This window comes from Colletotrichum abscissum, assembly GCF_030869225.1.
Source record: "Colletotrichum abscissum strain IMI 504890 chromosome Unknown Scaffold_20.1, whole genome shotgun sequence".
In the NCBI taxonomy this organism is placed as follows: domain Eukaryota; kingdom Fungi; phylum Ascomycota; class Sordariomycetes; order Glomerellales; family Glomerellaceae; genus Colletotrichum; species Colletotrichum abscissum.
Window position 1 is genome coordinate 206,482 of NW_026850099.1, and position 12,177 is coordinate 218,658.

The 12,177-nt window shown below is 53.8% G+C and overlaps 5 protein-coding genes across 5 annotated transcripts; 1 reads left to right on the plus strand and 4 right to left on the minus strand.

Moving 5' to 3' along the window:
- Positions 1–439: 439 nt before the first annotated feature.
- CABS01_08676 (uncharacterized protein) lies at positions 440–1,050 on the minus strand (the record flags this gene model as incomplete). Its single annotated transcript, XM_060542034.1, has 2 exons — positions 440–626; positions 1,016–1,050. 2 exons carry the CDS (start codon positions 1,048–1,050, stop codon positions 440–442), a joined length of 222 nt encoding a protein of 73 aa, XP_060400924.1.
- Positions 1,051–2,979: 1,929 nt separating this feature from the next.
- Positions 2,980–3,444, minus strand: CABS01_08677 (uncharacterized protein; the record flags this gene model as incomplete). The annotated part of the gene is made up of 1 exon (XM_060542035.1): positions 2,980–3,444. One exon carries the CDS (start codon positions 3,442–3,444, stop codon positions 2,980–2,982), a length of 465 nt encoding a protein of 154 aa, XP_060400925.1.
- A 1,606-nt stretch (positions 3,445–5,050) lies between these two features.
- On the plus strand, positions 5,051–5,275 carry CABS01_08678 (uncharacterized protein; the record flags this gene model as incomplete). The annotated part of the gene is made up of 1 exon (XM_060542036.1): positions 5,051–5,275. One exon carries the CDS (start codon positions 5,051–5,053, stop codon positions 5,273–5,275), a length of 225 nt encoding a protein of 74 aa, XP_060400926.1.
- A 1,491-nt stretch (positions 5,276–6,766) lies between these two features.
- Positions 6,767–7,690, minus strand: CABS01_08679 (uncharacterized protein; the record flags this gene model as incomplete). Its single annotated transcript, XM_060542037.1, has 1 exon — positions 6,767–7,690. The coding sequence occupies one exon, from the start codon at positions 7,688–7,690 to the stop codon at positions 6,767–6,769; it is 924 nt and encodes a 307-aa protein (XP_060400927.1).
- Positions 7,691–9,300: 1,610 nt separating this feature from the next.
- CABS01_08680 (Spc97/Spc98 family protein) lies at positions 9,301–12,060 on the minus strand (the record flags this gene model as incomplete). The annotated part of the gene is made up of 2 exons (XM_060542038.1): positions 9,301–11,907; positions 11,986–12,060. The coding sequence occupies 2 exons, from the start codon at positions 12,058–12,060 to the stop codon at positions 9,301–9,303; spliced, it is 2,682 nt and encodes an 893-aa protein (XP_060400928.1).
- Between the last annotated feature and the right edge of the window lie 117 nt (positions 12,061–12,177).

Genomic DNA, 12,177 nt, shown 5'->3' on the forward strand with positions numbered 1-12,177 from the left:
ACCGCCACAGACCCCTTTTGCTGCGAAACACGCACATCGACCATACAACCCTACTTTGACCGCGGCTGTATCTCGATCTCGATGTTCAGTATTGAGATGTAAAAGACGCTCGGTGCTCGATGCCTACCCAAATTCTACCCGAGTCCCGTAGTTAACGAGCAAGCTTCAATATCGCAGAGAGGGTCGCGCCTGAGGAGTCGGAAAGGCCGTCAGGATGACGGAGGATCGCCGAAGAGCTCAGCAACAGCCAATCATTACTGGGACGGTTAGCGGCGAGGATCTCGTTGGGCGACAAGTTCAACCCCCTTGGGCCCCAGTAAATTCGGACGCAGAGGTGCCGTAGAGTGGCGGGGGAAGGCACCGGGACGGTCAGAGAGGTTTTGGGGATCAAAGAAGCAGTAGAAGAAGAGGACTCGGCGTGCTGCTATCTTCTCTGGCCTCAATCAGGCGGTTCAGTGATGCTCGAGCCTAGGACTATCATCGCTAAGTTTGAGGGTACGTGGACCTTGATACTCTCACGGTGGATCGGGGACTCGAGGTCGGGGCTCATCATTGTGGACGAGGCGTCGGCCGACAACTCTCTCAGGCGTAGAGGAAGCCATAGATGTCCGGTTGGGAACCATTCTCTAGAGGTAGTATAACATCATTCATGACGTTTCAGAGGATGTTTCCCCAGACCTCCACGACCCCTCGGCCCCCATCAAGGGCCCATCGCAGGCGAGATCGATGTCATTATGCGGGCCATTTGATCATACTGCGTGGTCCAGCCGTTGGGACGGATCCTACCGTGGCCGAGAGTTGAGGACGCAGGGGCGAAAGCAACCCTCCTAGCTAGTACATATTTGCCAGCTGTAATTCAGGGGTCGTCGTTGAGTACTGGTATGCTGTCACAGACGACCATCCGCCCAAAGTAGGAGGATTGAGATCTGATTGTGTGTGCCAGCTCTTCGGGCATAGCGGCCGGTAGAGATGAGGTGAGGTGAGAGGCATGGCGTCATCACGTGTGATGGCATACCTTTGGCGGACGCGCAAAGAAACAGTTTCGTTCATATCACTTTGAGGTATGTGAGCTCTCCTTCTTTCTTGTGGTCCGGGTCAGACAAGAGTCAGGGTCTGGAACCTTGGCGCGGGCCTGTGTCTCCATTCGAGGCTGAGGGGAGCTCATAGAGAGTGTGGGTAGTCATGGTATGATGCAGGTGGCGGGAACTGCTTCATGGGTGCCCCCATAGTATAGACGGGAGGCTTTTTTTTCTTCATTGTCAGCCGTCGTAAGGGTCGCACGATGATGAGAGAAGCTGTGGCAAGGGGTGATGCGAAGAGAGGGAAAAAAAAGAATCTAGCTCTAATAGCAGCTAGGTGTGCATGACAGACAATGCAGCAATGCTCGAGCGAAGCGAGACGGGAGCCGCATTCTAGCTAGCAAACGTGCAAATCTTTGAAGATCTGAGAGAGAAGAGGGTTTCTCTCCGCCTCGTGGAACTCGGTCTAAGCGGGCTGTCGACGTATCGAGACGTAGAAAGACGTAAGTTGTGGTGCTGTCTGTGGTGCTATGAGGTCGTCGCGCGTATCATTCCTTCCTGTGACGGAATGGACCAGCGTTTGAGCCTTTTGGGGGAAAGGGGGGCGTGTTTGTGGTGTGTGACGGAGCAGCTTGTCAAAACGTTACCAGGGAGGAAGGGGAGAAAATGGAAGAAAACGCTCGCTCCAACGTTTTGATTGGTTAACTAAAGCGAAAAGCAGGGGGGTATCCGACCGTCGGACCAGGGTGAGAAAAAGAGCAGCGAGTGACATCATAGGGCGCCGGGTTAGTGGCGCAGCGTGACTTCACACGAGACTTGATTGGCAAGACCTGACGACACACCAACCTCCAAACAGCTCCAACGACGTAAACTGAGGCAAGGCCGAACAAACTGAGAGGAAGGACGAGCTGCCTTCCGTCAGCCTTGACGTCTGTGTGTCCCATCCAGCCAGCCCCAAAGTCTGAATTTCTGTCGTCTGCCTACGGATGCACTCCCACTATTCGTACAAGCTACGGCCGGTTCGAGGTCTATCCGTCGCAACGGATACGTCCTGGCCACATGCATCCATCCATGGCCCATCCTCCATCCCCCCCTGAGAGCATCCATCCCTTCTCGCGATCCCCCCGGCTGTCTATCTTACGTTACGGTTTACTGCGTATCGCGTACCTTCCGTCACGACTGTCTCGCCACGGTCGAGAGAGGCCAATTATGCTCCAATGAGGTTCCGGGCCATTACATAGCTTCCAAACGCGCAAACCCGCCGTTTCGGTTGCTTTCCTTTAGCGACAGAGTGTTTTCTTTCTTGTCAGATCTCCCCGGCCTTTCAACCCCAGCGTATATCGGAGCTTTAGTTCGCAGACCCCTGACGTCCTGGTAAATCTCTCACCCGAAGAGAAACGTCTCCAATTTCTCGGTGAGGGTCAGATCAAGACCGAATGCGGCCTACGGTACAATGAACCTTGTCTGCTCCTCCGTGACCCGGCTCCGTGATGTCGAGGGCCGAAATTTGTTCAGAGCTTCCTTGTTGCTGGTCTTGGCACCTTGCTGGCTTAGTGTTCAACTCTGAATAGCTTCGGCATGGGCTATATCCGGTGGGACCAGGTCAAGTGTGGGAGGGCGTGATGGGGCAAGCCGCACGTCAAGATGCCCCTGACACGGGAATCATGAGAATCAGCGCAGAGGCCTCTGCTGAATAGGGTTGCCACCGAAGGGGGGAGAAGGGGGCAATTCCCATCCTCATCATTTCTTAGGGGAGGGGGGAATGGGAAATTGAGGCCCAAGAGTGCCGAAGTCAGTCTCGCCGCCATGGCAAATTTCTCAAATTCCCATGCCGACGGAGGATGGTGGGCATGAGGGCATCATGGGAATTTCCTACAGGTACGTCCCTGGCCCTTGGGCAAGCATGGTCACGATCTGGACAGTATTCCCACTAACACGAGGATCAAACCAATGATAGCCCTCAAAGACGGCGGGGACCCGGGAGGTAGCAGTTCCAAAAAAGTTGCCGAATGGCTTCAGATTTGGCGGCTAGCCTTCCACACTCTTGTTTGGGATCCGTGCCTTTTGCCTTGACGGCATGGTGTCCGCGCCCCGGCACAGACCAGGGACGCCAAGTTGCACATAGTAGTGGTGAAAGGTGAAGTCTCCACTGCCCGAAAGGTTGAGGGCGACGGCGGACGACCAGGGCAAAAAAGAAGGAAGGTGGGACACTGGACGGACCCACTGGCAGCAACGTCCACACCCGGGGTCCGGCCGACGCAGACGCTTCGGCCAATGACGTCTGCTCCACCCGCCGATCTTTGACGACAAGTCTTGCTTGGCTACTGCTTGGCCGCGCCGTTGCCAACCTTTCACTTCCCTTACACCACATTCCTGCTACTCTAAACAAGACAAGACTTACTACCACCCATCTCTTTCCCGTCATTGACCTATTGACTAGGGAAGCTCTGGTCAAGTGCCAGTAGCGCCTGTCTTTAATGTGAACACGCTTCGTTTTGGCTGGCTTGTGACCCCCCGGCCTGAACCCTCATCGTCGTTCGTTCGCGCAAGCTGCTTGCTTGTGGATGGCGACCTAGCCGTGAGCTTGCTTGCTTCCCCTGGACCTGGATGAGATAGACGTATCATGCAGCTGTGGCAGCACAATCGTACAACGAACATGCCGACCCTCCATCAGAGTTGGGGGAGGTTTCAAGCTTTCGATAATGCCGTCTTCCTGTAAGGTCATGGGGTGGCCAAAAAATCAAGGGTCCAACACACCTTTGAGCCTTTGGCGTCGGGATGGGCACGATGTTCGAGACAATCCTATTCGCTTGCAGTCTGGCCATGTCTATCTCGACGTATTGATGGGACATGGATCAGAAACCCCTCAAGCCTCTTTTTCTCAGGGTCTCCCGTCCAGCTCCACGCCCCGTCCGCCGGTCCAGAACCTCCAAGGGTAGGAAAGCGAAATGGAGAGGGGACTGATCGTCGCTGTCTTTGTCCGAGATTCGGGGGGCAGGTATTTTGACATGTCGACAGCTACTCCAAAGAAGCGCGAAAGGCAGAGAGGAACAAGCTGTGCTCCGTAGGTACGCGTGAGAATGTGTGGCCAGTAGGTACCGGTAGACATGCCCGGTGACTTTCGGTGTGGACAACTGATCAGCAGGGTCTTTCCGTTCTCGGCCACCTCCCGCACCCGCAAACCACCTCTCTTGTGCCCTGCAGTGTATCACCGTACCGCTTACTGCATCATCAGCCCTGTCCGTGGCAATAAACCCAGCAGTGGGCGAGGTCTGCTTGATTGGCCCCTTGCGCCTCGACCCCCGGCCCAGTTACGCCATATCGTGCAGGCCTCACCCGGGGGTACAGCAGAACGCTAAGACGCCGTCAATCACTGCCGATCCCTAGCGAATTGAGTGTAGGCGGGATATGCAGCAGCTCCTCTTTGCTGAGTGGGAGGGATGAGGGGGTGAAGAGGAAGGAACGGTGCCTGCTTTTCTCTCTCACTCTCTGTGCGTGGGCAAGTTGCTCTACTCTGCGCTGCTCAATCTCGTCTCTTCCCACACTCAGACCCCCTCCCCCTCGACCCTTGAGAAAAAGGGAGGGGGGGTGTACCTTAGCGTAGGTCCCATAGCTTGCAACATCCGCTAGTGACGGAGGACCCTGTGTTTTGCCTGATGGGCGACGTGCTGCTCACCACCACCACACACACGACCCCGTCCTGCCCAACTTTCCCTACGTCTGTGTTCACCTCTTCTCCACGACAAGCCTTGCAGCGAGCCTTTTCGCCCCTCTTATTTTCTTTTATAAACCCAGGACCTTTCCTGCCATCCACCGTATTTCGAATTCCGTTTCATCCGCACCCAGCTTCAATAACAACAACTTCACACCGTTCTTAAATACATCTACAAATTTCTATATCTACCCAACGCTTCATCACATCCAACTACCGGAAGCAATCTACCAACCCACAACTACTCCTCACACGCCTTAAGCCTCTCATCAGCGGCTTACTATCCAACAACACCACATATTGTATCTAAATCGCCTCCATGAGCCCTTCCACCATGCCCGCTCGCCAGGACGCCTACTCCGTCTCCATCCCTGTCTCTCCTCCTCCTCCATCAGATCTCTCCACCTACATGCGCTCGATGCACCAGCACACCAAGCGCCAGATGGAGGCTGCCAACCGCTCCTCTACGAGAAGATCCGGCGGCCGCACGAGTTACCCTCACAACTCTCACCACTCCTCATCCAGCCACGATTCATCGTATTAAATCATTTTTCATACATCGTAATGGCTACTCCAACCATTGACCCTTTTCACCGGGTCTTCGGCTTATCACACCGGTCTTTTCATCGGCTTGAGAGCCTCTTTTCAGCGACTGCGAATAGCAGACAACAGAACCAACTCGGTCTAGCACGACATTAGCGCGATGGAATCAGAATCTGGCAATATTAGCATTTGGCGCGAAAGAGTTTGCTTTAAGATGGCGGGTATTGTTTATAAGGGGAAACCCTCAGGCGTTGGTGGTTTGATGGTTATCGGGCAGCTTCACCCCGTGATGTCGAGGGTGATCATCCATGATTATGATAAGAACGAATAAATCATTACAATCGCTACAAAATCAACTACAACTTCGCTCACTTGTGATGTCTCATTATCTTTGCACCCAATAGCCGACCTTACCCAGAACAGCTCACAACTCTTCTGATGCGCATATGTCACAAAGGCCAGTTAGCATACGATCAATACATATCTTCACACCATTGTAAATTCATGACCAATCCTGCGGGGTACTGCAAAACAACATACTACGATTACATCTCATACACTTCCACCATCCCTCCACAATCTAGGACTTGCGACCACTTCCAGCAGATACTCCCTAAAAGGGCGGCCATCCTTTCCATCTCTACTTGGAGCCACCAACCCTGCTACGATCGACGCGATCCAGACACCCAAACTCTGAATCGCCCACTAAAGAAGAAACCCACAGAGAAAGAGAGAGAGGGAGAGAGAGAGAGCCAAGAGGTCGGTTGCATTACCGAACCTTGGAGTCTATTCACAAGCTCAACACACAAACGCGAACATGCGCGCGCACGCACACATACGCATCAGCTTTCGCAGCGCTGGACCTGTCAAGGTGGAAGATCGACAGTGGAGCATGCGCAAAAGGAAAAAAAAAAGCACAGACAACCCAGGAACATCTAGAACACAGCAAAGGACAAAATAGTGCGACGTACAAAGCGAGAGGAGGAGGGGGAACGGTCGAAAGTGACGTCTCAACAATGCTGGATGGCTAGAGTTTAATTATTTCGCTAGGTATTCATCGTCCGAAGAATGAAAAGTCAAAGGGAGATAGAACGAGAGGCGGGGAATGGGGGTGGGCTTCGACCCCTTGTGTCGGTGTTGCCTTTGATCGCTCAATATTCGTCTAGTACCTACTCCGTACATTGTCCTTGTACGTGTACCCTTACGCCATCAACCGTCTGTCCACCCAATGCCTTGATTATGTACCCTGCGGAAAAGAGTCTGTGCGGTAAATCTCCGTTTTCCGAAACGCCATGCCCAAAAATTAAAGTTTACCACCAAGTACAATAACAGCCCTATTCATGATATGAAAGAGCAAAATGACGTGCAGCTGCTCTCCATTTCCCCTGCGCGGTGATGCAGGTGGGCAGCGACAAAGAGTCAGGGGGGAGAAACGAAAACAAAAATTGCTGCAGCCACGCCCTGGCTTGTATTCCCATATGGCACACAACTCTCAGACCAGCGAAGGCTTCTTTTTGATGCCAAGCGCCGCAGAGTAATCCTTCTTCTTCTTCACCACGCGTTTGGCGGGAGGCGGCGGCGGCGGCATCATTGAAGTATCCCTCACGGTCCCCGCCGGTGCAGCAGTCTCCGACTTCTCCCCTGACATTGAGGATGACGCTGCCACCGCCAATAATGAGGAGGAGGATGTGGTTGCTGATGGTCCACCAATGACCCCTCCTTCAAACTCATCGTCGTCGATAATCTCCTCTCCAAGCCTCTCCCTCGCAGCGGCGAAAGCCTTCCGCGCAGCCTCCTCGTCCTCCTTCTCTTGCCTCGCCCTCTCCTCGTCCTCGGGCCTGACGACGTACTCGGAGAAATCCACGCCATCCTTTTCAGACCGCTGGATGCGCGTGTTGCGCTGGCGGATCTCGTCGAGCGCGTCCGCGGCAGCCATCTCCAGCCTCGCGTCCTCGTTCTTGGCTTCCAGGTCCGCCATCGCGTTCTTCTCCTCCTCGCCCGCGGCTTCAGCCTCCTCGCGCTCCAACCGGTCCAGCCTCTCGTCGACGCTCTCCTTCTCGCCCTCCTTGTTGCGCCAGGGTTCCATGTTCCGTATCGCGCCCTTGATTACGGCGTAGTCGGCGATCTTGGGATCGGTCCTGATGATGATTTCCGCCGAGCACCGCGTGCACTTCAGGTAAAAGCGGTGAATCTGGATGTTGAGATATCGCTCTGCTTGGTTCGTCTCCTTTCTGGAGTTGAATTTGCGGCCCTTGTAGATGTATTCTCCGCACGTCGTGCACTTCATCGAAAAGGGCGCCATGATGCGGACGGTCTGGACCTTAGGGCCGGTCTGCTTGGGACCGCGCTTACGCGTGAGGGCGGAGGGATCGAAATCCGGGGGGTAGTACTTCTGGAGCACTTTGCGTTCAGACATTTTGAGCGATGGGCTTCCGCAAGGTTATGCGACGATAGATTCGGGTTCGGTGGGCGCAATTGTGGGTGAAAGCGAGGTTGTCGTTATAGTTTTTGGAGGTGTTGATATCTCTCAGGCAAACCGTGCAGCTGTGGCGGATGTCACTGATGGTGGGGCACCGTGCCGTTTCGGGAAGCCGGCGAAACAAAACACCCGGTTACTGATTACGGTCATGTTCGCACAAACATTCAACTTCCGTTTCTTTCAAACCGTTTCACATGTGACCATTCCTGCCAAGAGTCTCATGAAGGCACCAGTATCTTCACCTCATTCGTGAGGTGCTTCTAAAAGGCCATTTCCATGATCACGAACGAGGAGGTTTCAGGCTATACTTTGCTGTTGTTAGTTATTGGCTACTCGACTAGAAATGGATTACTCCAAAGACCGGCCAAGATCATGCTGCCAGCCCTGAAAGAACGTGTGAAGTTCTCGGAAACAACCGCTGACGAGCCTCAGCAAACCCGCGAGAACAACTTTCCCTGTCTTCACGTGTAGAACCAAGGTCCACCTTCCAGCAGAGTCTAGAACTGATCACGAGCACCCTGGCTTGAGCTTCAATTTCCCGAGTTGGGCTCTCTTTCCCAGTTCCTTGCTCTTACGGATACTCTCGGGCACCAACGCAACACTCAACTCAAATCGTGGACGGCCACCGTAGACGGATCATGGACTTCCGCAAGGGAAACGCGCGGGGGCACGTCTATAGAGTAAAGAGACGTTACATGTCGGCAGGTCTTTCACCCGCTCGCCAGGCGGCGCCTCAGTCGGCGTCGACAACAACACACTCACACCCCCTCTGGTCCCAAAATCGTTGTAAGGGACCCTTGGCTTCCGGTCACAACCGTTGGGCCCCACCGTCGATCTTGCTCGTTCCAAGGTTCGAGGCTGTCTGGAGAGGGAAAAGTTGGCATCAGTGAACCCCGTCCCCTGGCGGGCAGGGGCACGAAGTCCATCTTGCCTCGATACCGCCGGAGAGACGTACAAGTACGTCGGGCGGCATCGTGAACACCGTCGTGGTGTTGTGATTCCCGTCGGTTCCGGCACGAGCAGTCTCGTGGTTGCGACTCCAAGGGTCTACGCTAGCAATCATGAATCACCACACTAGCAGCCTAGCACACCTTTATGCGAACGATGTTCTCTCTTTTTCAGGGACCACAGCCAACTAAGGTAGACTACCTAAGTGATCGAATCAGCTCATCAGATGCAACACCTAGGAGAAGTGGGTTGAAGCTCAAGTCTGCTGTAAGGTATTGTCGAGGCATCGCACGATACGGTTCAGTAAACCTCGTGTCCTGGCGGCACTTACCGAGCATCGTCTCATGTTGCTCTTGACCGCCCACCAAGTCAACTTGATCATCTCTGCAGGATTCCAATAATTTCAATCTGCTGCAGGACCCATCTGCAGTGGGAATGAGTTGGCGTTGGCCCGGCGGTTTGACAGGAGTATGGGAATCAAGGAATCCCATGTCGATCCCTATCCTTTTCCGGAATTCTGTAAACTCTAATGGTTTTGCGGGTCTCCACGACCAAGTTCTCAATGCTGCCAGCCGTCCCCTACCAACTTGGCAAAGCCTTCAAGCGCCCTCCTTGACACCCACCTCCAGCATTTCAGCCAGGAGGTCCCATTTCACAGCCGCCTCGTCGCTTGAGGCCCTGGCAACCCCTCGTAGCCCCCCACAAATGAACTTTAGGTGCCTCTCAAAGTCCGTCTTAATCTCCCGCAAGCATTCTAGGTAGCCCTTGCCTGCATTAATTGCACCCCTTTTGGTTCTGGTCCCGAGACGCTCCGCACCTTCGTCGTCACTGTCTTCGGCGTAGACAGCCGGTTTTCGACGGCGGGGACTCGCTTTCATCGGCGAGGACATGATGGAAAGACGAGATAGCTCCTGTTGTTCCTCAGCCTCCTCGGCGACGCTAGCGCTTTGTGCGTCCTCGAGTTTCGCGGCTAGGTCCATGATGTCCAGGATGCCACTGCGTATGGGATCCAGTTTTCTGCCGAGACATGCAGCGTCGATAACTTGCTTCACGAAGGCTTCGTGAAGCCTGATCATGGCATCTACATCATAGGCCTCTCGCAATTTCCAGCGGAGGGATTCTGTGTAAGGAGCTAGAACCAGCGTTGCCAGGTATGTCTGGATGCAGTTACAAAACCACATCAACTTCGAGCGGAGCAGGTAGTACAGCGCTTTGCTACCCCATACATCGCTTCTCGAAGCAAGCTCTTCGAGGATCCGGTTGCGTTGGATGAGGCCGATGGCGCGTCTGATTTGCATGAGAAATGTGAAAACTGCTTGGTATTGGGCAGCTGTGTCTTCGGTGACAACGAGCTGCACTGGCCAGGGAAGACGGTACTGGAGGGTGATTTCTGGCAAGGCCGTACGGATGAGATCGCGACCAGCGACAACAGATTTCTTCTGGCCTTCGATCCGGACAGTGACAAAGAGGCGGGTGGTATCAACTCGTGGCGAAAATGCCTCCTGAGCCAAACCAGTCAAGGAGTATCGGTCATGCCAATCGGGCCTGAGGGCGTCTAGCCGGGCGAAAATGCCTTTGCAGAATTCATCAGCCGCAGCTCCATCAGCCATGAGAAAGAGGTGATGCAGTGCGCCAATATTCGACTCTAGGTTGCAAGAGTCAAAGAGCGCCTGTTTCAGAGTTTCCGAGGTCGCATGATATTTGCTCTGCATCCATAGAGTGAAGGCCGATGTGAATAGTTCGGGGAATGGTGCAAGTTCCAGGCCCGGCGGGCAGACCGCTTCGAATGTTAGAGGGGGTTCGTGATCATCCCAGAGTTGACGAAGTGCATCAAATTTTCCAAGATGTTTGAGAACAACAATACTTTTCCCAGCCGTGAAGATTTTACCAACACTTGGCTGCAGGAAGCTGGGCGCATGCAAGACCCCTTCTGATGTTCGCCTCATTTTGAATTGTTCTTGCCAGACCTGGCGCAGCGGAACCTGGGTTGGCGACTCAGACACGAAGAAGATCTTATCGCCTGGTACGAGTTGCCCCTCTGACATCCAAAGTCGAATTGGTCGGAGATAGACTTGAAAACAGTTGAAGAATATGCGTCCTAGGAAGTCATAAGTCGAATCGCGACCTGAGAGCTGGGCTCTGCTAATTTCATCGTAGACAAGCTCGAGAAAGCGGAACGCTCCACCATTCGCAGGATCGTAAAGCTGCCTTATAATCTCTGAGAGAGATACTAAAGGTTCCATCCTTGGTCTGAGTTCCTCCAGGACTGCTGCCATGCTGATGACTGTATCTTCCCGCGCCACTGCCAGACTACTCTGGATATTGGATAACCTTTCGTCAAAGGATTGCAGACAGGCAATGACATTGTCACGGAAAACCTGAAAGAGAGGCGCTGTTTGGGGTCTCTTCGAAAAAGTTCGTATTTGGGAAACTTGGCGCCCGCTTTCCGCGAAGCTGCTCACAAGGGCTTTGTGTGTATCCCATTCAAGACTGGATATCTGGTAAGCCGGGTCGGCAAGACCATCTTTCTGGAACAATGTCGTGGGTAGGCCTTGTAACATGAAGAGGGCCTCTCTCATCGCCTGGAACTCTGTGATGGCGACCTTTTGCGGTCGAGCTGAAGACGCAGTCTTCTTGCCTTTCACCCTCCAAGCCTGGCTATCCTGAACAACCTTGAGGGCTGCCTCGTCAGACGAGGCAATCTCGAAAGCCTCCGGTCTCCGGCCAACTGATGTATCCAGAGTTGAGAGAGATGTCTCACCAGATACACTTGATGTATCTGACTTGGCCTCGCCATATTCATCGCCAGAGTGATCGCTGTAGTCAATGGTGTTCCATATCTCAGCTTCCTCGTGCCATCCATCCTCTTTCGCGATGTCTTCCCATCTAAGCGGCGGTTCGAGGTCTTTTTCGGGCTCTCGAAGGAGTTCTAGGTCGCTAAGTCGGGTTTTCTGTGTTGGCTTATCGGAAAGCTCGAGGAGAAAATGAAGTATGTCAGGGTGCCACTTCGTTCGGAATTCTGATAACGCATCGAGCCGCTCCTTGAAGGCATCTGCCAAGCCTTCACGATGGTGGACCCTAAATCGCTCCTCCAGGCCGACAAGCTGCTTGTCAATGTCGAATTGATTGGTGCGCAGGAAGTTGTGATGCTTGAGACTGCGATGCGAAGACTCGCGCAATAAATTGAAGCGCTCTCGACTGATGTGCTGCCGTTGGTGTTAGCGACGGGCCGAGCTGCATTGCATTGTGTATGCCCATGCAAGATGGGATGAACCGTCTCCCACCTTGTCCGGTGTCGATGTGATGATGACCTCAACCAGCTCGTCGGTCAAGGCGCCGAGCTTTGCAGCGAATGTCATTGTTTGTCGTCGGAAGTAGCCAGGCGGAGGATTTCAAGGTCAGATCATGAGAAACAGGGGGCCATGTGTCGGCATTGAGCTAATCTGTCGGCATCGTCAGGAGACGCGTTGTAGAAG